At 41.3% G+C, this 25,282-nt stretch overlaps 1 protein-coding gene across 1 annotated transcript in view; it reads left to right on the top strand.

The window, feature by feature from the left end:
* The window catches only part of Slc26a5 (solute carrier family 26 member 5), a 59,020-nt gene that overhangs the window by 14,351 nt on the left and 19,387 nt on the right, over positions 1–25,282 (top strand). Inside the window, exons 2-8 of the mRNA XM_051174805.1 lie at positions 1,510–1,711; positions 2,480–2,619; positions 14,067–14,177; positions 16,435–16,601; positions 17,113–17,277; positions 19,988–20,140; positions 23,187–23,269. Coding sequence (XP_051030762.1) covers positions 1,560–1,711; positions 2,480–2,619; positions 14,067–14,177; positions 16,435–16,601; positions 17,113–17,277; positions 19,988–20,140; positions 23,187–23,269 — 971 coding nt within the window. The 5' untranslated portion in view covers positions 1,510–1,559. The remainder of the gene's footprint in view (positions 1–1,509; positions 1,712–2,479; positions 2,620–14,066; positions 14,178–16,434; positions 16,602–17,112; positions 17,278–19,987; positions 20,141–23,186; positions 23,270–25,282) is intronic.

Raw genomic sequence — 25,282 nt, 5'->3', positions numbered from 1 at the left:
AATGTAAAAACAAGTACTAAAACTCAGGTAGCAAGCACCAGTGCTATAGTTTGAACAAGAGCTATCTCCCATAGGTTCTGTGTTGAATAGTTGATCCCTACTGGAAACAATAGGAAGTGGGGATCCACTTTGAGCTTGGCTGGAAGAAGTAGGTCCCTGGGGCATGCCTTGAAGATTTCAAAGAGCTCTGTTTCTCTCTCCCTCTACCCCCACACCACTCTTTCTCTCTTCTTCCTGGCTACCATAAGGTGAATAGATGCTTTACCATGCCCTTCTGCTAAAATGGACTGAAACTATAAACATTAAAAACTGTTCCTCCTTAAGCTGTTTTGCTCAGGGATTCGATTACAGTGACAAAGTCTGGCTAACACAGCCTTACTACCAAGTGTTATTGGACAGACCCACTCTTTCTCATGGCCTAAAACATAGCAGATGCAGTTTGTTTAAAGACTCGTGCTAGCCTTTTCCAATTTTACTCACCTTCTTTCCACCCTGGTCTCTGTGATAATTATTTTATTATTGTTAAAAATAGTTTTATGCTTTTTTAAAGTGGGATTGTTCCATGAAGCCCAAGTTAGACTCATGCTTTCACTATGTAACCCAAGCTAGACTTGAACTTTCAATTTTTCTTTATCAGCTGCTCAGGTCATACAATCGTCTCACTTTTATTATATATACATACCCATTTGTGTCTCAGTTCTCATTAAAAGTTAAGTCACTGGGATTATTGATAATTATGTATATTTAGTTACTTTATTTCTTTTAGCCATTATGTATTATTCCATTAATGTGTACAATGTGTGTTTTAATCGCATGCAAGTCAGTTGCTATTGTAATTCTCTCATGAGTATTCTTATATATGCCTCCATAGTATACAATCATGTTGGGTTTTTATTCTGTAAATAATTTTACTTATATAAGTAATTTTCAGTATGTGTCAAGGGAAAGGTATCAACCCACTATACTATTTCAAATATAGCCAACTTTAAAACAATATCATAGTGTACTGATGCTTCTAACCAGGCACTACTGTGAAAGTCACCAAGGACTTCCTTCAGGGGGTACAAGTCTCATCCCTGAACAGAGTAGTAAGTATTAGTGAAACACAGATTTAAGGAAGATGGTAAAATACCTTCCCAATGAATGTGGTCAGAGTAAGGACATTACCATCTTTTCTGTTTATATGGCCCACAGCTGGCCAGAGTTCACCTGATTCCCACTTCCACTAATACAGCACTAGAGGCAATGGGCTGGGGGATAGTCACTAAGCTTAACATGAATGCTTGTTGAACATTTACACATTACCTATTTAATAATACATAAGTAATGAATAAATAGGGTTTATGGGTTTTTCATTTCTTTTATTTTTGTTCGGTGTATTTATTAGTGCCTACTCTACACAACATGATGGGAAGTGTTATAGGGGTCCTGAGAAGTCCTCAGAACCTAGGACACTCCCAGGAAAAGATGGCTTTCACCATGTCCAATGGGTTTTTATTTCTCCCTTAGTGACCATCCAGAAATGCTTGTCTCCTGCTGTTGGTGAATAAGTGCAAACCATGGATCATGCTGAAGAAAATGAAATCCCTGTGGCAACCCAGAAGTACTATGTAGAAAGGCCTATCTTTAGTCATCCTGTCCTCCAGGAGAGGCTGCATGTCAAGGACAAGGTCTCAGATTCCATTGGGGATAAGTTGAAACAGGCATTCACGTACGTCTAACCCATTTCCTCTTTCGTAGCATTCTGCTATGAGAATTCGGGGTCATTCGTGTAAGGGGGTCTTTCTGGGGAGCTGGAGGAGGAATGAGTGGCAGGTACTCCCAGTCTGCAGAACCACCCTTGGTGTCAGCCTTTTGATTGGTCACAAGGACATCATGCATTTCACATGTCTTAGTTTCATTTCTGTTGCTACAATAAAGCAACCTGACAAAAAGCAGCACAGAGAAGAGAGATTTATTTAGCTCACAGTTCCATCATTGCAGACAGGCAAGGTAAGAACCTAAAGCATCACAGCTACAGTCAAGAACAGAGAAGAAAACACAAATGGATAGCTCTATTCTCTCTTATACTATTCAGGGGCCCCAATTGGTGAATGGTGCCACAATAGACAAGGTTGTTCTACAATTAGCAATTAAGACAATTCCCCACAGACATCCCATAGACCAATTTGTTCTAGACAACCCTCATTGAGACTCTCTTCCCAGATAACTAAGTTATGTTGGTTTAATTAAACTAACCAGCACACCATGTTTATTGGTTTTCTACTCTGCCTTACATCTATAAAAAGGTTTACATATCTGTTATCAAATTCTTCACATAGTTCTAAAACATCTCCCTCCCCCATTGTCCTCAGCCTCTCTTTCTTGGTTCCCATGTGTGTCTCCCACCCTGTTCATGGAAATAAACGATAGAGAATATCCCAGTGTGGGTTCTATGGAGATGTTCCTCACAACCTTGTCTGTGTCTTTGTCTCCTTAGATGTACTCCTAAAAAAATAAGAAACATCATTTACATGTTCTTGCCCATCACTAAGTGGCTGCCAGCATATAAATTCAAGGAGTATGTGTTGGGTGACTTGGTCTCAGGCATAAGCACTGGGGTGCTTCAGCTTCCCCAAGGTTAGTACAGTACTTTGCGCATCTCTCTCTCTCTTCCTCTCTCTCTCTCTCTCTCTCTCTCTCTCTCTCTCTCTCTCTCTCTCTCTGTGTGTGTGTGTGTGTGTGTGTGTGTGTGTGTGTCTTCATTATCTGTTTCCCTTCCATCTCCTCAAATAATTGTGTAACCCATGTTCCTCACAGTTGCAGATTCATGATTTTTGTTTGGTTTTGTTTGCTTGTTTGTTTGATTTTTGTCATACTGTCCTAGTAACGTTTACCTTTCTAAACAATTTTTTCAGAAACTTAAGAAGCCTTGGGATTATTCACAGTAGAAAGTAGTGGTACTGACTTGAAGATCAGTCAGTTGCTCTGTAAACAATTTGTTGTAGCAGTGGTCAATTTCTTGCTTCTAGATCCATGGGGTAACTAAAAGGGATTATGATGTACTGAATTTTCTTTTCAACTCTGTGGTCTTACCTGTAATATAAGAACATTAGAAAATACCAATCTATGAGCCAGGCATGGAGGCACACACCCTTAATCCTAAAACAGATGGAACACTGTCATTTCAAGGCCAACTCGGTCCAAATATCAAGTTCTGGGTCAGCCAGGACTACACAGTAAAACCCTGACTCAAAAAACAAACAAAAACCCCTCGGTCTGTTCATCCTAACCAATACTTACTTAACACACTTATGTCTGGTTTTGGTTCCCCTTTCCCTAGAGAGCTAACTATCCATTTTGGGACTGAGACAAGAAACAAATAAAGGTACATACACATTTTTTGTTCTTCAAGACAGAGTTTCTCTGTGTAGTTCTAGCTGTCCTGGAACTCACTCTGTAGACCAGGCTGGCCTCTAACTCATAGAGATCCACCTGCCTCTGCCTCCAGAGTGCTGGGATTAAAAGCAAGAGCCACCACTGGCCAGCTCCATACACATTTTTAAGGTATAAACATCATAAAGGAAAAGACAGGACACTGTGGCATTGTTAGCAGCTAGTTTAGATTAAAAAAAAAAAAATGAAACTTCCTTTAGAAAATGGATTCCGCATGCATTGGTATAAGCAATTGTAATTAAACTCAGTGGTTTACACACAGAAAAGGAAGACATCAGAGTGCGAAGGGGTTGCTATAAAGAGGACTGAAAAAGGAGATGGAGTGAGAGGGAGAAAGTGGCCAAAAGTTAGTATAGATGTGTTATGAAACTGTAAAAAAAAAAAAAAAAAAAAAAAAATTAAAAGTCCATGTGAGCTGAGACCTCAGGCAGGTGAAAACAGGGGGAAAGCACTTGAGACAGAAGGAAATGGCTTCAGTTAAGGTGAAAGAGCTGTGTAGTTAAAGGCAGTGTACTGGGAACATAGGCACCAGATGTTGACAACTGGAAGTCCTCTAGTGGAGATGATGGCTGGATTCCCCGTAACCCTAGGGAAAACCCACCAATGAATGAAGTGATATTTCTCATGAAGATTTAATAAAGACAGAGTTTAGTCTTGACTGGTGACATAGGCTGGTAACCCTTGCTATTCAGAGGCTAAGGCGGGAGGATTACATGTTCATAGCCTCCGTAGGCCACAGAGAAGCCTCAACTCAGCCTGAGAAACAGCAAACTCCTGTCTGGAAATAAAAAGGGAAAATGAGCTGGGGTAGATAGCTCAGTGTAGAGCACAGCAAGGCCCTAGGTTCAATCCCCAGTAGAGAGAAGGGAAATGGAGAAGAGGGAGACAACCCAGAAGAAGGAACTAGGGCCAACAAGATGGTTTAGTGGATAAAGACTCTAACCGCAATAGCCTGGTGGAGGGAGACCTGATGTGTTAGAGTTGTCCTCTGGACTACATGTGTGCACCATGGCACAAGTATGCACACAGGCACACACATGTGCACAGACACACATGCACTTATAATAAAATACAAACATTTTATGAAAACAAAGAAAGAACTTATCAGAAACAATGGTGAGGCAAATCTTTAAAGAGACAAAAAAAAAAATCCCACTGCATATATGAAACAATCATGAGTTGCTGTTATTAAAATAACCATTGGAGAATCAGACAGAGCTCCCCAAAACCAAACCTGAGATGGTTCCCAGAATAACATTTGGTAGAGGGTTGGAAATTAAACTAGAGGAAATCTTCAGGAAACATAAATAAATCAGTAGCTATAAAAAGAAGATTAACACTGCTCAGATGAAGGCCTGAGCTTCAAGCCTGGAGCAGCAGCGTCAGAGGGAAGCTGGAGCTTCAGACCTGGGAGCAGCATCAGAGGTAGGTTAGAGCTTCAGGCTCCAAGCAGCATCAGTGAGAGGCCTGAATTCCAGCCCAGAAGCAGCATCAGAAGAATGCCAAAGCTTCAGGCCCTGAGCAGAATCAAGGGAGCCATGAGCCTCAGACCTGGGAGCAGTGTCAGAGGGAGGCCCCAGCCCCAGGAGTGAGGAGTGATCACGAGGTGAAGCAACAGCAGTGCTTTCCAGCAGTAGCTTCCAGAAACTATCACAAAAAGTTCCTCTGGAAAAGAGCACCTGTGACCCAGTCAGCATCCACTGCCATTTCTCAGTGGGAGATATCCCACTACTACATCAACTACTGAATCCTCAGCCCCATCTCCACCTCCAACAGGAGTAGCATCCACCCAAGCTGTAGCCCTACCTGAACCTAAAAGAGTGACCACCTGAGCATTGGGCCCACTTCGACCAGGAGGAGCATTCACCAGAGGCTCTGCTCTACTTGTGCCTGAAGGAGCAGTCAAGGGAGCCACAGCCCCCAAGAGAGAACCCCTGAAATACAAGCTCCACCTATGCCAGTTAGAGAAAGAGATGCAAAGACAATAAGGAAAGAGAACACTCAATAATATAAAGAGCAATAAGGCACCACTAGAAGCTAGTGGTGCTACAACAGCAAGAACGAAACATCCCAACACAGATGAAGTAGAAGAAAACAACCTAAAAATAATTTTATAATGATAATTGAGGTCCTTAAAGAGGAAATAAAAAATTCTCTTAAAGAAATGGATGAAAAGACAAACAAAAAATTGGAAGATATCAACAAATCTCTTAAAGAAAACCAAGAAAAAGCAATCAAACAAATGAAGGAAATGATTCATTCCAGACATGAAATGTGAAACAGAGGTGATAAAGAAAACACAAACCGAGGGAATTTTGGAAATGATTCATCTGGGTAAAAATCAAGAACCACAAATACAAGCATAAACAGAAGAATACAAGAGATGCAAGAGAGAATTTCAGGTATTGAAGATAATTTGGAGGAAATAGACAACAAATCCTTAACACAAGATATGCAGGGAATCTGAGATACCATGAAAAGACTGAACCTAAGGATAATAAGGATAGAAGAAGGAGAAGTCCAACTAGGAGGCACAGAAAATATATTCAACAAAATCACAGAAGAAAAAATCCCCAACCTAAAGAAGGACATACCTATGAAAATACAAGAGGCTTACAGAACACCAAATAGACTGGAAAAAAGAAAAGTCCCCTTGCCACATGATAATCAAAACAATGAACATATAGAAAGAATACAAAGGACAAAGGTCAGGTAACATATAAAAGCAGATCTATCAAAATTACACCTGACCTTTCAATGGAAACAATGAAAGCCAGAAGGTCCTGGTGAGAGGTTATGCAGACACTAAAGGACCACAGATGCCAGTCCAGACTACTTTACCCAGCAAAGCTTTCAATAACCATAGATGGAGAAAACAAGACATTCCATGATAAAAGCAAATTTCACAATACCTATCCACAAACCTAGCCCTACAGAAAGTACTAGAAGGAAAATACCAACCCAAGGAAATCATCTATCTCCACAAGAACACAGGAAATAGATGAGCTTACAATAGCAAATCCCAAAGAAGGGAATCGAACACATAATGTTATCACCCACAACAAAAACAAAACTAACAGGAACTAGCAATCACTGTTCACTAATATCCTTTAATACAAATTGTCTCAATTCATATATATATATATACATATATATATATACATATACATATACATATATGTATGTATGTATGTATAAAGCACAGGCTGACAGATTGGATATGAAAACAGAATCCATTCTTCTGCTGCATACAAGAAACACACCTCAAACTCACAAACAGACATTACCTCAGAGTAAAGGGTTAGGAAAAAAATTTCCAATCAAACTCTAAGAAACAAGCTGGTGTAGCTATCCTAATATCTAACAAGACAGACTTTAAATTGAAATCAATCACAAAAGATAAAGAAAGGCATTTCATATTTATCACAGGAAAAAAATCCATCAAGAGGAAATCTCAATTCTGGGGCATCTATGCCCCAAACACAAGGGCTCCTGCATTTGTAAAAGAAACATCACTAAAGCTAAAATCACAAATCAAGCCTCACACACTAATAATGAGAGATTTTGACACCCCACTCTCACCACTTCTACCAGACAGAAGCTTAACAGAGAAATAAGGGAACTAACATAAGTTATGATGCAAATGGACTGAACAGACATCTATAGAACATTCCACACAAACACAAAAGAATATACTTTCTCTTCAGCACCTCATAGAACTTTCTTGAAAACCAACCACATACCTGGTAACAAAGCAAATTTAAAAAATTGTAGTAAAGACCTGTACCCTATCAGATCACCACAGCTTAAAGTTAGAATTCAACAGCAACATTGATTTCAGAAATGATAAACTGAACCACCCCTGGGTCAAGGAAGAAATAAAGGAAGAAATTTAAAACTTCCTAAAATCTAATGAAAATGACTGTACAACATACCCAAACTTTTTTTTTTTTAACTGTTGAAAGACTTTTTTATTTGTGAGTAAAACCTGTTACAATGAGGAAAGGACAAGCAGGACCTGTCCTCTAAATCTGTCCGTATATGCAATAATATTTCATGTGTAATACAAAGAATTAGACTACAAAACTGAGAGTTCATTGCATATGTGGGATAAAGGAAGGGGCAGGAGGGAGGATGAGGAAGAGTCGGGATGAGTGAAATCAGGACTAGGCAACATACCCAAACTTAAGGGACACAATGAAAGCAGTGCTGAGAGGAAAGTTCTTAGCACTCAATGCCTACATAAAGAAACTGGAAAAATCCCACACTAGTGAATTAACAGAACAACTGAAAGTGGTAGAACAAAAAGAAGCAAACTCACCCAGAAGGAGTAAATGGCAAGAAATAGTCAAATTGAGGGCTGAACTCAATAAATCAGAAACAAAACAAAACAAACAAACAAACAAAAAAATGCAAAGAATCAATGAAAAAAAAAGAATTGGTTCTTGAGAAATTCAACGAAATAGACAAACCATTATCCAAATTAACCAAAAGACAGAGGGAGAATATCCAAATTAACAAAATCAGAAACAAAAAGGGGGACATAAGAACAGACACTAAGGAAATCCAGAGAACCATTAGGTCATACTTCAAAAACCTGTACTCCACAAAATCCATCAATGTAATCCACCATATAAACAAACTGAAAGAAAAAGAAAAAGAAAAAAAAAAAACACATGATCATCCCAATAAATGCTGAAAAATCCTTTAACAAAAGTCAACACTCCTTCGTGATAAAGATCTTGGAGAGAATGGAATACAAGGAACATACCTAAATAAAATAAAGGCAATATACAGTAACCCAACAAATAGAAACTTAAAGCAATCTCACTGAAAACAGGAACAAGACAAGGCTGCCCACTCTCTACATATCTTTTCAACATAGTACTGGAAGTTCTATCTATAACAATAAGACAACAAAAAGAGATCAAAAGGATACAAATTGGAAAAGAAGTCAAATTCTCCCTATTTGCTGATGATATGATAGTTTACATAAGCGACTCCCAAAATTCTACCAGAGAACCCCTACAACTGATAAACACCTTCAGTAATGTAACAGGATACAAGATTAACTAAAAAAAAATCAGTATCCCTCCTATATTCAGATGGGCTGAGAAGGAAATCAGAGAAACATCACCCTTTACAATAGTCACAAATAACATAAAATATCTTGGGTAACTCTATTCAAACAAGTGAAAGACATGTATAACAACAAGATTCTCAAGTCTTTAAAGAAAGAAATTAAAGAAGATATCAGAAAATGGAAAGATCTCCCATGCTCTTGGATAGGTAGGATGAACATAATAAAAAATGGCAATCCTACCAAAAGCAATCTACAGATTCAATGCATTTCCCATCAAAATCCCAGCACAATTCTTCACAGACCTTGAAAGAACAATATTCAACTTCATATGGAAAAAAACCCACAGGATAGCCAAAACAGTCCTGTACAATAAAAGATCATCTGGGCGGCATCACCATCCCTGACTTCAGGCTCTACTATAGAACTATAGTAATGAAAACAACTTGGTATTGCCATAAAGACAGACAAGTGGACCAATGGAATTGAATCAAAGAGCCTGACATCAACCCACATGCCTATGAACACCTAATTTTTGACAAAGAAGCTAAAAATACAAAATGAAAAAAAAAAAAGAAAACATTCAACAAATGATGCTGATATAACTGGCTGTCAACATGTAAAAGAATGCAAATAGACTCAAGTCCAAATGGATCAAAGACCTCAACATAAATCCATCCTCACTAAACCTCATAGAAGAGGAATGCACAGGCACAGGAGACCACTTCCTAAATAGAACACCGGTAGCACAGATTCTGAGAGCAACAATTAATAAATGGGACTGCCTGAGACTTTGAAACTTCTGTAAAGCAAAGAACACAGTCAACAAGACAAAACAACTCCCTACAGAATGGGAAAAGATCTTCACCAACCCCACATCTTAAAGAGGGCTGATCTCCAAAATATACAAACAACTGAAGAAACTAGACATCAAACTTTCAAATAATCCAATTTAAAAATGAGGTACAGATCTAAACAGAGAATTCTCAACAGAACAGTCTCAAATGATGGAAAGACACTTAAGGAAATGCTCAACATCCTTAGACATCAGGGAAATGTAAATTAAAACTACTCTGAGATTCCATCTTACACCAATCAGAATAACTAAGATCAAAAACACCAATGATTGCTTATGCTGGAGAGGATGTGGAGAAAGGGGAACACTCCTCCATTGCTGGTGTGAGTGCAAACTTGTGCAGCTACTGTGGAAATCAGTATGGCACTTTCTCATAAAACTAGGGATCAACCTACCCCAAGACCCTGAAATACGACTGTTGGGCATATACCCAAAGGAGGCACACTGACACCACAAGGACATTTGCTCAATTATGTTCATAGGAACTGAAGAATGAATAAAGAAAGTATGGTATATTTATACGATGGAGTACTACTCAGAGGTAAGAAACAATGACATCCTAAAATTCATGGGCAAATGGACAGAACTAGGGGAAGAAATCCCAAGTGAGGTAACCCAAAACCAGAAAGACAAATATAGTATGTACTCACTCATAAGTGGATACCAGACATAAAGCACAAGATACCCAGCCTACAATTCACACCCCCAGAGAAGCTAGAACCCTCTTCCAGAAACAGATGGAAGCAGATGCAGAAATCTACAACTAACCAATGGGCCAAGCTCCTGGAGTACAATCAAAGTGAGGAAGGAACGATAACATAAACAAAGGAGTCAAGACCAAGATAGGGAAACCCACAGGAACAGCTGATGCAAGCTAGTGAGAGATCACTGACTCAGGTCTGACAATGGGGAACCTGCATAAGACTGAACTAGACTCCCTTAATATAGGTGACAATGGTGTGACTGGGACAATGTATGAGGCCACTGGCAATGGGACCAAGATCTAACTGTAATGCACAAAATGACTTAGTGGAGCCCATTCTATATAGATACCTTGCCCAGCCTAGACACATGGGTGTAGGGCTAGATTTGCGCCTTGGTCCTGCCTCAACAAGATGAGGGGACAGACTTAGTAGACTTCCTAGGGGAGACCTTACCCTCTCTGAGGAGCAAATGGGAGGAGAGGGGAGCAGGAGGAGAGGAGGGTGGGAGAACTGGGATTGGAATGTAAAAAAATCATAAAAGAAAAAAAAAACAGATAGCACCAATGGTCAGTCTCCATGTATTCATCTAGTCATGGTTCCAGAAGGAAGAGTACAAACTGAAGAGCTGTCCAGGAGGAATTCTGCAAGGAATTGGTCTACATGGAAATCAACGGAAGACACGAGCAGTAAACCATGTGAATACCAGGGAAACAAACTTAGTGGCAATGAAAAAGGCATGTCATTGCATAAGGAAAAGCTGAAATTCTAGAAAGTCTGTGGTTTCTATTCAAAACTGTTAAATTAGGAAATGAATAGCACAGACACCCTGCAGGATACTGAACACTGGCACATTATCTACTAAGTCTCTCAGCCTCATGCCATTCCCATCATTTGTTGTAGCAACCGCCATATATTGTAGGATGCTAGCAGCTTCCTGACTTCTGATCCTAGCCAGCAAGAACACTGCTGTCATGATAAAAAATAAGTCTCTAGATTGTGCCAGATGTTGCCTAGAAGGAACAAAATTGCTGTCTGTTGAGAAGCCCTGATCTAAGAGCCTTGGATACCACTCAGCTCTCCAAACAGTGCCCATGATTTTCTTTGCTAGAATAACTTTTAAAGGGCAATACCAGAGTGACTCTCTGCATATGAAACAGGAACACTTTCCAACTCTTCATTTGCTGTTTTCCTTCAGAGCATTAAAATGCAGTAGATGCATTCTCCAGGTGTCCTGGAAATTTTGCTGAGATCTCAAAGCTGAGGACACTACTTATCATCTACATATTGCAGGGATGCCAAATCCAATGCAAGGCTGAGTGGCAACCGCTAAACCCTCCCTTCCATGTGTCACTCCAACAGAATGCAAGGGAAGAGGAGATGACTACATAATTTGGAATAAGAATTTTCTAGAAATAAGTAACACCTTATGTATTTCCTTTCCACTTAAAACAAGTAAGCAGGGTACAAGAGCACAGGCCCTGGAGTTTGTAGAGACTACTCTCTAAAACCAAGGCTTAAAAAAAAAAAAGGAAGGAAGGGAGAGAGAGAGGAAGGAAGGAAATAAGGGAGGGAGGGAGGAAGTAAGGGAGGGAGAGTGAGAGGGAGGGAGGAAGAGGCCTCAAGTAAATCATCAAGAGATGTTTCTAGAAGCCTTATTCATAATGGCCAAATCTTGGAAGCAAGATGTCTTTGAATAGGTAATAGGTTTAAAATATCCAGAAGATGAGCCCCTTCTGGGTTGGGAATTTAGCTCAATGGTAGAGTACTTGCCTAGCAAGTACAAGGCCCTGGGTTCAGTCCTCAGCTCTGAGGGAAAAAGAGAGAAAAGAAGTGAGTTTTTTCAAGCCATGGAAAGCAGGAGAAGCATTATCGAATATTTTTGAGTAAAAGACATGGATCTGGAAGGGCTGTGTAGTGAGATTTCCCAATCATGTGATGTTCTAAGAAAGACAGTTGTTGGAGACAGTAAAAAGATCAGTGGTGACTAAAGATTTGTGAGGCATGACATACAAGAAGGTCGAGTACAGAGCACTGGGAGCCAAAGAGATCTATTTGGGGAGTGGGTGACATCACACACATTTGTAGAAGACACCACCAGAGGTCTGTACAGTCCTCCAGACCTCTATAGTTAGCTAGTGGCAAGCTCCATTCTCTGAACCCCAGACAGGCTTTATTTGTGCAAGAAAGATATCACCAACCTCAGTGCAGGCTCATCATTCATAGCAAATGTTCCACTGTGAGGTGAGGAGCTTGATAGAGGGGAAAGCATGTGAGGGACCAGGACGAACATGAGAACTCTCTATACCATCTAGTCAATTTATTGTGAGACTAAAATGGCTCTGGAAAAAAAAAGTCTGTTTTTAAAAATAGGGGAGATTGATAGGTAAGGTGTGATATAAAGACTGATATAAACTGTCTGGGACTGAATGAAAAGAGAGCCCCTGTTGTGTAGGACTATCCTCTGGCCAAACTGTAACCATCTTCAGGAATCCAGTTAGGCCTGCACTCCAAAGACTGTCCCATCTGGGCTTGCTCACTGCTGCTGTTCTTTTTGGAAGGAAGGGCAGGGGGCCTCACCTCTGTATCCAGCTGTCCCTCCAACCAAGGTGTGTGTAATTCTCTGCTAATTGCACACGGCTCCAGAGTCCCAGGGAGAGACTAGAATAGCAGTTCTTAATGTGTGGATAGTGGCCCCCTTTGGGGATTTTATATCAGATATTTACATTACAATTCATAACAGTAGAAAAATTATACTTATGAAGTAGCAACAAAATAATGCTATAGTTGGGGTCACTACAACATGAGGAAGTGTATTAAAGGGTTGAGAACCACTGGGTTAGAAGATAGACATGGGGAAAGATGGGGAAGCCTTCATCCCTGCTGGGTACAGAGCTTCTAGTGTGGCTGTCTTAAGGTCACCCATGCTCCACCTGTAGCCCATCACCCATTACTCTGTAGGTAAGCCTGATATATTCATTGCTGTCCCTGAATGTGCTTTGATTGAGTCATACCTCTCTTTGTTGTTGGGGCCTTCGGAGGAAGTAGATATTATTCATGTCACTCTCCAAGGGAAGGAATTTTAGCAGCGCCCCCTAAAGGCTATGATCTGCACTGTTAAAGTCTCTTGGAATAAAAATCTCAAGTGTTCTGGTTGGAAAATTGCAAACCTGGAAATGAACCAGGCTTGACTCACTTGAAAGTTGCCTGTCCAAGAAGATGGTCTACAGAATGAGCATGTGGTTAACAGAGGAGCCTGAGAGAGCACAACTTCTGATGAGGGACAAGTGGTAAAGCCTAGGAGTCAGGAGGAAGTGCAGGGTGGAGGGGCCAGGAAATGGTACAGTGGAGGATGCTAATATCAAATGTGTCTCTAGAAAACCCTCCACTACCCCACTCGAGAGAGCATCATCTGGGTGAAATTACTTTCTGTACCTGTCAAGAGATATTTTTCTACTCTGATCTAGGACAGGAGGCAAAAAATTCCACCCACTGGCACAAGGGAAATGACAAGACAGACTGCCTGTGTTAGTTACTTGGCTCACTATTGTTACAAAATATGGGACCAAAGTAACTCAGAGGTTTCCTTTTTAAGCTGTTGGAGGCTACAGTCCCTCATGGTGAGGAAGGCAGAGCAGCAGGAGCTTGAGGCGGCTGGTCACATTGCATCTGCAATCAGGAAGCAGTGAGAGATGAACAATCTGCTTAGCTTGCTTGCCCCTTCTAAATCAGTCTAGGACTTAATCCCAGGGAGTGGTACAACCCACATCTAGAACGGTTTCCCACCTCATCCCTATAATCCCTCACAGGCCAGCCCACAGGTTTCTTTTCAGTGATTCTAGGTCTGTCAAGTTTACCATCAGGATTAGTCAACATAATGCTGTAGCCAGGACCATGGGGTTAGAGTAAATCAGGTGTCAGAGAACAAGAGGTAAAAAGGAATACACCCTGCTGTTGGCTAACCATGACCCATCTGTGCCTTCTGATCCTGCAGGCTTAGCCTTCGCAATGCTGGCAGCTGTACCTCCAGTGTTTGGCCTATACTCTTCATTTTACCCTGTTATCATGTACTGTTTCTTTGGAACCTCCAGACACATATCTATAGGTAAAAACTTATATTTGACAACCTAAAACTTTTTCCTAAGCTTTTCAATATGTTTGTTATTTCTGCTTAGTAAAACTTGTGTGACTGCATACCATTTTTTGCTTTAAAAATGCTACTGCACCCTAATACATCAGTAGCTGAGCACAGACCCAGCCGTGTGAAACCCTGGATTCATTCCCCAGCAGCGGAAAAGCATATGTCTTCTCCTCCTCCTTATTCTTCTTCTTCCTCTTCTCCTTCTTCTTCCTCCTCCTCCTCTTCCTCTTCTTCTTTTTCCTCTTCTTATTCCTCCTCCCCCTTCTCCAAGATTTCTAAAATTAATAGCTTTCTTATAATCTTGGGTTAATTAGATGGGCAATTTTTCTTGCATAAAAGCATGATTGTTTAAAACTGTAAAATGAGATTAATGCTTTATTTCCCAATATACTTTGCTTGTGTCTGGTTTTTCTCCTTATTTATTTTAGTAGTGATGCTCAGGGCTCCTAATCACCTTGCATGCATCTGCATCTGCATCTTCATCATACTCTAAGCTCTGAATTATACATGTTCTCTCTTCAGTGCATTTAGGAACAGATGCATGGAATTTAATTACAATGCTAGAGCTTTGTAAGGCTGCCAGCTGCAAACAAACTCACACAGTGTTTCAGATATCTATTGCTCAGTAACAAATGCCACCCAACTTAGAAGCTTACATTGTATATAACTTTAAAAATAAATTTAAAAATAAATAAATAGGATCCCTGAAAAACAATCATTTTACTCTCTCCCAGTCCTGGGAAGTCAGCATCTTAGGAAGAATCACCTCTCTTCCTACGTCCTCCTTTCTTCCCCTGTCCCCCCTTCATCTCTTGTCCATGTGGTCTCAGAACTTGTCCGCATGGCCTTGCTGGAGCTTCCTCACACAAGGTGACCCAGGCTCCAGCAGAAATTTGGAAGCCCTTGAGCTGGTAAGATGGCTCAGCTGGTGAAGGAGTCCATCTCCAAGACTGATGACCCGAGTTCAATCCCTGTGCCACACCAGAAGGAAAGAACTGACTCCCATAAATTGTCCTGTGATTACCTCAGTGAGCTATGAGGTAACATGCCCACCTCTTTCTACCACATGTGTGATGTGTGTGTGAGGGAGCGCGCGCGCACGTGTGTGTGTGTGTGTGTGTGTGTGTGTGTGTGTGTGTGTGTGTGTGTGTGAATGCACATGTATGCATGTCCACGTACATGTGGAAGCCAGAGGTGAATGGCAGGTGTCTTCTACTATTACACTTTACCTCATGTTTGAGGCAAAGCCTCTCACTGAACCCAGAGTTCACTGCTTGACGAGACTGACAAGTGAGCTGTAAAGATGCACTCCTCTATACCACCTCCTCCCTCAGCATTAGACTTAGACATGCACTGCCACACCAGATGTTATGTGGGCACTAACAGATCCTAAGTCAGGTCCTCAAGCTGACAGAGTAGGCACTTCACGGACAGAGCTGTTCCCCAGCCCTGCAGCATTGCTGTGGAGGTCTCCACAAACACCATAGCTAAGAAACTATCCATGTGAGGTGAGAAGGAAATCCAGTTCAGCATGGCTTAGTTAGCTGGTACTGTTTCAAATTTCTAAAGTCTAATGCCAGGAAGTTTATTTCAGACACATTTAAGTATAGTACAATTTTGGTAACAACTATCTTAATCCCATGTGCACAATGAAGCTTAAGGCATGACTATATCCAAACTCCTTTGCAAAGTACTTGTGGTCTCTACCATGAAGATGGATTTTATAGCTTAAGGGCCTAGGTTCTGGTGTGTTCTCAGTCATATGGATAGCATAGACATCACCAGGCTTCAAAGTATATGTAACATCTCCTCTAACTTTTGATTGGAAACAATGCTAAAGATAAAGGTCTCTAGGAGAAGAATTTGGGATAAACATAATAGTCTGGGAGATTCAGGTGTGAACTGTCCCCACAGATAGCACAGGTCACCAGGCTATTAACTACATTCATGCCCAGACTTTTGGGTAGAAAGCAGACACACACCCTTTCTGTTGAGGAGACAAGCTTGTGTGCTTTATGCCCTGTTTTCCCTGGTGCTTATCTGTGAGCACAGGAACCTCGGAAGTCACTCAGGGCCCCTGTTATTTGTTAAAATGATCATTCTTTTTGTTAAAATGAGGTTATAAGGCCCTGAGCAAAGCTCATTCCTGGTCATTATAGCAGAGTACTGAATTAACTTCCTGAGCCTCCGTTCAGTGCTCATCCATGCCCCTCTGTTCCAGGCCCTTTTGCTGTTATTAGCTTGATGATTGGTGGTGTGGCTGTTCGGTTAGTACCAGATGATATAGTCATCCCTGGAGGAGTAAATGCAACCAATGGCACGGAAGCCAGAGATGCGTTAAGAGTGAAAGTCGCCATGTCTGTGACCTTACTTTCAGGGATCATTCAGGTGAGACTCCAGTGTGGGGAGATAGACTCTGGTTTGTTCATCTATGAAATGCCTAGTGAATTCTCTTAGCTGGCCTCACTATGTGTGGGCAGAGGCAGACAGCAAAACTCCAAATCTGGAGGCTCAAGATCCTTATCCACTAAGAATGGCTAGCAAGCTTCCCTTGAGTGTTCCAGATATCGCAAAAGCAAAGCAAGTATGATTGACTGGGTGGTAGTTTGGGGAAGAGACCTCCCTTATGAGCTGGGGAGTGGGGGGTATGGTATGTGTATGGTCTGCATGAATGAGCCCCTCACAGGCAGAGTAGAAACATGGCCAAAGTGCCGGGGGACTCAAGTCATTACAGATTTAGCATTATTTCCTTTGTAACCAGTGAACAGTTAGCTGCCATAGGTACAAGTCTATAGGATTAGAAAGTGACCTAGTAAAAAATTCACAAGTATTTTGTTGATTGTCATTTCCTAACTCATCATGCTATTTGTTTGTTTCTTTGTCATTTTAAAAACTGTAGTTTTGCCTAGGTGTCTGTAGGTTTGGATTTGTGGCCATATACCTCACGGAGCCTCTGGTGCGAGGGTTTACCACCGCGGCCGCTGTGCATGTGTTCACCTCCATGTTAAAATACCTGTTTGGGGTTAAAACAAAGCGGTACAGTGGGATCTTTTCAGTGGTGTATGTAAGTAAGCAATGCCTGACTTGCTGCTGTTGCCCACCCCAGCCCTGTTTGCTTCTGTTCATCCTTCACCTTCAATGCTTCATGGGGGGAGATGCAGTTATTCTCAGGCTTTTGGAGAAGAGAGATACAACAATGGTTAAATCCTGAAGCCCATCATGTGGATATGGATTCTCCCTGCTTCAGACAGAGTTTGTTCTTAGAGCTTTGTTTGGATTGCAGCAGTCGCTCTAATTAGCTGAACAGACAACCTTTAAGACAAAATTGGGGGGGTTGTTTTGTTTTTGTTTTTATCCAGACAAAAAATAAATAACTTAAGGTATAATAGGAAGCTAGGTGTGACAATGAACATCTTTAATCCTAGCACCTAGCACTTTAGAGACAGAAACAGGCAGAGCTCTGTGAGTTTGAGGTAGCCTGGTCTACAGAGTGAGTTCCAGGCCATCCATCCAGGGCTATATAGTGAGACCCTGTCTCAAAAAACAAACAAATAAAAGATATAATAGGAAAGACAGCTCTCTTAAAGGTTGCTTATTCAAGCAGGGGGGGGGGGAAGCTATAAATGGTTTAACTAACAAGTAATCAGCTTAATATAGTAAAACATGTGTAGACTATACACAATAGAGAACGTAAAAATTGGTTACAAATGCATAGTAAAAATAACTGACCAGGTCAAAGCTGATTACTTGAAGTTGATGACAAATCCTAAACATTCAACATTTTTTCACACAATACAATATAGCTAGAAAGCATTAACAATATAGCTTTCCAAACCCTGAATGGGGATTGGAGAGATGTCTGGGCTGTTAAGAGTGCTTGCTACTGCTGTGAGGTGCCAGGGTTATCTTGTAGCGCTCACACCAGGCAGCTTATACTCTGCCCATGTCTCCGGCTCCTGGTAACTCAGCACCCCCTCTGGCTTCACTGGGCACAGACACACATGAACACACATACAGGCATACCCAAATAAAATACTTAAAAACAAAACAACTACTATTACAAACCTGTATGTTTAGAATCCAGCAACAAAAACAAAGCAGCATTTCTAAATGCCGCTGAAGTAATTACAGCCAATCGACAGTAAAATACTAGGGAGGACATTTCAGCTGTAGCCCTTGTGGGTGTTTCTTTGCCAGGCCTTCAGTAGGCACTGAGTTGAGTGATGAGCTGAGCAGACACAGCCTTGACTTGTGGGCTGACAGTCCAATGGGAAGATAGTCATGGCGAACCATGATTGTACAAGTGTGCATTACAAACTACATTAAATGCTATAATGGGGAAACAGTATGGACAGCTTTAGGGTTTTGAGACAATCATTTTTGAAGACGTCGCATTTAAATTTGAACTCTCAATTGATAATACTGGAATCAGACTGCAAGGATATCTCACAAATTATTATTTTTTGATAGCTGGAAATAGACCTCATTCTCTGAGACTTTCTTAAATTGACATGTCACAGAGAAAATGCAGTCTGCACCTTTGTGGGCCCTGGGCTGTGCAGCTAGACTCTCCGCTTTGATGTGTTTCAGATGAAGTGATTATATTTGGGGTATCCGGTCCAGAGCCCTAACATAAGTGGCTTTCTTCTCTAGCTCTCCTGGGCTTCTTTCTAAACATCGTTCTCCTGGCTCCAAAGCCTGCCTGACGACTTCGCTGTCACCTTCTCACAACAATTACCCAATTTTAAAGCTTCGCTATGTATTGATCTCTGCAGTTTTCTGTGGGGTTGACCCTGATTCTTTCATAACAGACCCTGGGGTATTTTTTCTGAATTTTATATGAACTACATTCCCATATCAGCATATCAAATGCACCATAAGCCTTTTGTAGTGGAGCATGCTAGTACTAACACTCCAGAAGAACATGAGTTCAAGGTCAGCCTGAACTTACAGTGAGACCCTGTCTCAAGCAAAACAAAACAACAACAAACGTATAATGTTGTTGGATAAGAATTATGTGTATAAAGTTGAATGGTTAAAGAAAATGCCTCCTAAATTGTAGAAGATACAAAGAGAAATGCTTCAGCCTAAAACCTTTCAGTTTGTGTGCCGAGGGTTGAATTCAGGGCCAGGAGCATGCTGCATACATACTCCACCACCGAATTTTACACTTGCTCCTCTGTACACACCTCTCTTTAAGTTTAGGCTCAGATGAATTTTTTTGGAGACTTTTTTTTAATGTGAAAAATACTCTGGACAAGAGGCCTGGCTGAAGAAATGGCTTAGTGGTGAGAGTGCTTGCTGCCCTTGCAGAAGACCTGGGTTTCTCCTGGGGTGTGGGTGGTGGCTCACACACTACTTGTTAACTCCAGCTCCAGGGTATCTGATGCCTTTTGATCTTTGTGGGCTCCTGTGTGTATGTTGTGCAAATACATACACCCAGGTACACATGCAGACATTAAAAATTAAAAGTATTTTTAAAATACATAGTGAAGCATATCTCATTGTTCACATTATTTTTCATTACACAGTACTGTGAAATTAAGTGCATTTATTTTGCCATGCAGCTGTGGTCACCCTCCATTTCTAGAACCTTTCCAGGAGTTCAGATGGAGGCTTCCCACATGTACAGTGTTCCCTTCCCATCCTCTCCACTCAGCTCTAGCCTGTGTCACACTTGTCTCTTGAGCCTGTCTAGGCACCTCACGTGTGTTGAGTCACACAGTACAGAAGCTGCTGCTTGATGTAACCCTCCAGTGTTCACTGTGTTGCAGAGTACAGTTGCTGTGTTGCAGAATGTTAAAAACCTCAACGTGTGTTCCCTAGGCGTCGGCCTGATGGTTTTTGGTTTGCTGTTGGGTGGCAAGGAGTTTAATGAGAGATTTAAAGAGAAATTGCCAGCACCCATTCCTCTAGAGTTCTTTGCTGTAAGTACATGCAACATGGTGGCTTGTTCAGCCCCTGCAACTGCATGCACCTGTTCCTGCAAGGGATTCTGACATGGATGGTAGAGGGGCAGGGAGCTGAGGGTCCTCCATCCCCACTCTGCAGAACAACTAACAAAATAGTAAAAATAAAAAGGCATTAAAACATAGGCATAGATGACTTTTAAAACCTAATGAAAATGTAAATTTAAAATTTAACATTGGTTGTCTATGAGTGTTGGGATTTGTTTTTCTTAAGGTTTTTCATTATCTGTTTATTTTTTTTAAACATCACATATTATGCTGGGTGGTGGTGACTCTCACCTTTAATCCCAGCAATAGGGAGACAAAAGCGGGTCTGGTCTACAGAGAGTTCCCCAGGACAGCAAGGGCTACACAGAGAAACCCAGTCTCAAAAAAAAAAAAAAAATCACGTTACTTTAATAATAAATTTAATAATAATTCAAATAGCTTTACTTACCTTAATAAAGTGGCTTCCATTTTGAAAAGACAAAATTTCCCCAACTTTCTTTGTTTTCTGGTACAGTCTCACACAAGTCAAGCCCAAATATCTAGTGTTTTGTAAAAATCATGCATATGTATTGAAATAAACAATACTATGCTCTTAAGTGACCACAATTACTTATTCATGAATGTGTACATGGAGTGGCCTTGGAGTCAGAGTGAACACTACTCCCTCGTGCCTCTTTACAGAGAGTAACAGCAGAACACCCAGCTTTTGCAAGCTGAGACATAGTCAGAAGGACATGGTCTGAACTGTTGTGTCAAGTGTGAGCTACCTCCAACCAGAAGTCTGCACAGCCACACTGTGCAGCCCTCAAAATCACAACCCCAGTGAATTCCCAGATAGAAAGTTTGGACCTTACAAAGAATTTTTTCTTTTCAAAAAATACTAGGTGTCAGCCATAGATAGGTGCCTGTGATCCCAGCCCTTAGGAAATCATGACCTTCCTTACTCAGACTCTTTACTCTGAGTAAGGAGGGTCATGATTTTAAGGCCGGTGTGAAGTACATAGGGAGAACTTGGTTTTTGTTGTTGTTGTTGTTTGTTTGTTTGTTTGTGTTTTTATGGTTTTCCAAGACAGGGTTTCTCTGTGTAACCCTGGCTGTCCTGGAACTCACTTTATAGACCAGGCTGGCCACGAACTCACAGAGATTCACCTTCCTTTGCCTTTGCCTCTGCTGAGATTAAAGGTGTGCACCAACACTGCCTGATGAGAGAACTTGTTTTTATAAAAGAAAAAAAAAAGGACAGCAAATTAATGTGAATTTGATCCAAATTTAGAAGAGGGGAGCTCCAGCCACAAAACACTGTCTAGCACATGTACAGAGACCGTGACCTCTTCCATCCTCTTCCTTGCCTTAGTCTTCGAAACAACCAACCCGTTATTTCTTTATTTTTCTTCCATTCTGTGCTTGGAATCTGATTGGGGGCTTCCTGAATGCTAAGAATGTGTCTGCCCCTGAACCACATGCTAGTCCTTTCTCAGAACTGAAAAGGCAAAAGAGACCATCTCCAACAATTTCAGAAACTCTTCTCTAGCTGGGATTGGGTGCAGAAATCCAGTTTCTACTTGGAACAGCAAGAGGTGCAGGAGAGCTTTGCTAGGCCAATGCCTGCTGAGGAAGAAGTAAATGGCCTTTGTTGTCTCGAGTACCAGTTCTGCCCACTGCCCAGATTCCCTTTAAAGCTCCCTTCATGTTTCCCCAAGGACTAGTTCTCCACAACTATCAGTGAAATTATAGTCTTTCAGTAATACCTTCATGTGCTTTTTAAACCTCTTGCCTGGGCAGTGAGATGGCTCAGTGGATAAGGGTACCTGATGACAAGCCTGACAATCTGAATTTCATTCCTAGGACCCATATGGTGGAAGGAGAAAACCGACTCCCAAAAGTTGTCCTCTGACCTTTATATGTACAGTGTGGCATGCACTTGTGCATAGATACCCATACTCAATTATCAATAAAATGTAACCCCCACACCCACCCACCCAAAATGTTGGCAAATAAGCTTCTTACATATGCATTTCACAGAGAAAAAAAGAAAGAAAACGTTCTTCTGATGTTTGAGGACAGGGTCCCCATGACTCCTTTTAAGCATGAACTTTATTTTTTATATAAACGTGTTTTGAGTTTTACATCCTGTGATACATCTCTTCATGTCAATGGGAGACAACAGATTAGTAATTAGTCACCACCACATAAAATTGAACCTCCAGGTACTTAAACCACATTTATTTGGTGAGTTTAAATATTCTAGGGACTCCTCCAGTTTGGGAAACATAGCATTGAAGTCAGCAGACATAACTGCCACAAACATCACCATCTTCACTGAACAGAGCAGCTGACACTGGCTCCTCTGAGGCTGTTGTGGCTGACGGCTGACTGACGGTACTAGCAGTTATGCAGAGTCCACTGCTATAGGAGCTGCCATCCCTGGCATAGCCCATTCCAAAGGATATGGAAGCAGCAGCTCCTGGGGATGTGACAAGTAGCTGTCACCCCTCTGTCATGCTCCTCTGCTCGGAGAATTGTGCTTTGTACCTCACATACATCTAGGCCTTGGGAACACCACTCTGGGTGACATGCTTGAGAAGACTGTGTGCTACTACTCCAGAAGGCTTCCCACCATGTTGATGCTGCCATTCTGGAGACAGGGACAGCAGTGGCAGGACTCTAAAGCCAAATGTGAGTGCATGATGACAGGCTGATATTGCCAGCCTGTGGCCTACATTCCTTCTACCTGCCCAAACTCAAGGGCAACCCCAGTGATGGCCTTCTGTGGCAGCCAACTAACCCAACACCTCAGCTGGGTACAGGAAACAAGGAAAAGAAACTGACTCAGGCCTCAGGCTGTAGGGTTCTTTGTGTGGTAAAATCACTGAGAAGGGTTGGATGGCAGCTGAAGATCCCTGTCTTAACCCTGAGAAGAGAGAGAAAATAGATTCCTGATCCATGGGCTCTCAGAGCCTTGATTTTGTGCAGGATCAGCACTTGGCTCTAAGGTGCATTTGTTTTTCTGTTGTAGGTAGTGATGGGAACTGGCATTTCCGCAGGGTTTAACTTGCAAGAATCCTACAGTGTGGATGTCGTTGGAACTCTTCCTTTAGGGTAAGAAAATAGTTTAAGAAGAATGATTGAATATTCAAGGGGTCTACTATCTCTAAATCTGCATGAAAAATATCATCTTTTCTACATATGAAATAGCTGAAGATTTAAGATTTGAGGGTGTGTGTGTGTGTTGGTTAAAAACACATAGCAGCTGGATGTGATGGCATTCATCTTTAATCCCAGAATTTAGGAAATGGAGGCAGGCAGGTCTCTGTGAGTTCCAGGCCATTCTGTTCTTCATAGCAGATTCTAGGAAAGACAGAACTATATAGTGAGACCCCATCTAGTGGGAGGGAAATGGACATAGCAGGAAAAGAATTTGAAGTTTATTTATTTATTTATGTGAGTGTACATGTCCATGTGTCTATTGAGGCCAGAAGAGGTCCTGGAACCAATGTTGCAGGGACTGTGAGTCACTTGACATGGGTCCTATAGTTGAGTGAAGGGGACCCAAGACCAGTGAAAGGGGAAAATCCCACCCTGAGGAATAAGTGGAATAGGCATGTGGGGAACAGGCTATTGATTGACAGGTGTTGATTGACAGAACTTATCTGGAGTGGATTTGACCTGTGAAAGGTGGGCTCAAGCCCATTCCCTGAAGCTTACAAGAATATCTTAAGATTACAAAAAGATAAGTTTTAGATATGTTACTGTTCCCACTGGTTGCAATCTTTACTGAAATCCACATTGGAGAAATGACAGTAGACACAAGCCTGTCATAATAGAAGCTTGGGAACCCAAAATGATTCTGCGTTAAAAGCATAAACACTCTTCCTGGAGTGTTGGACCTATAAATTAGATGTTTTTTCAGCACAATGAGAAGCCCTTTTATATTTAGAAAACAAAAGAAATCTAAAATCTTGAGCTTGTGACTATGATAGTAGTAGTCAGAGTTTAGCAGAGCTAGATTAATAGCTTATCAGAATTCCATTAATTAAAGTTAGAACTCTGAACTTTTGAAGTCTTAGTATAGCAATAGCATAAAGAGGGAAAGAAATCTGAAACTTTTTGTTTGTTTGATTGGTTGGTTGGTTGGTTGGTTGGTTGGTTGGTTGGTTGGTTTGTATTTTGGTTTTTTGAGACAGGGTTTCTCTGTGTAGCCCTGGCTGTCCTGGAACTCTGTAGACTGGACTGGCCTTGAACTCAGAGATCCACTGCCTCCTGAGTGCTGGGATTAAAAAGTGTGCACCATCACTCCTGGCTTCATTTTTTTTAATACCTTAAATCACCTTCTTATCACAACTTAAGGCCTCAGACCATTAGAACTCGCATTAACACACTTTAAAACACCGCCTTACACCCTAAAGCATTTTTTAGATCCTCACAACTTAAGCTTTTGTATCCTCAAACATCACATAAACTTTATACCTGTTTCTATCCAGTCATTCACCACAAGGCACAGGTGGTTGATTATTACTAAGAGAATCATTATAAAGTGAGTTTCTTTAAATAAAGGGATAGTAAAAAGTTACTTTGAAAACTTTTTTTGTGAGTTTATCTCGTTTTTTGGGTCTTGTAGCAAGGTAAATTGTGGACCTAGTGGTTGCTCTAGGAAAGTGAGGCCTGTGGTGATTTTTACACATGAGAAGAACTGAGGAGGCAGCTGAAGCCTTGGTTGCTGCTGTGACTCAGACAAAGCTGTCACTGGCCTTAGTTGTCACCGCCATCAGAGATGTGAGAAGGATGAATTTTACCTCAGCAAGCAGGAAGTACAGAACAAGCAGCTTCAAACTCTACTTGAAATGACAGAGTAAAAAGTAGAGGACGTGTAGATTGGAGCGAGTTCAGATATAAGAGATTTAGGGATACTTTGTCTGTGCAGTAGCAGTTGTAATGATTTGTAAGAATTTGGAGACCAAGTTTGCCAATTTTCTGGCCATTGGTCTGTTCTGAGGCCAAGCTGTAGTAATAAAATGAGTCCGTGGAGGGAGAGAGCAAGTGCAAAAGCTAAATGTTGTTTGGGTATGTTCCTGTATGCAGGCTGTAGCCAAAGAGAGCAGGAGAATGGAGGTG

Source organism: Phodopus roborovskii, unplaced genomic scaffold (genome assembly GCF_943737965.1).
Source record: "Phodopus roborovskii unplaced genomic scaffold, PHOROB, whole genome shotgun sequence".
Taxonomy (NCBI): Eukaryota; Metazoa; Chordata; class Mammalia; order Rodentia; family Cricetidae; genus Phodopus; species Phodopus roborovskii.
This window is presented reverse-complemented; position numbering and strand designations above follow the sequence as displayed.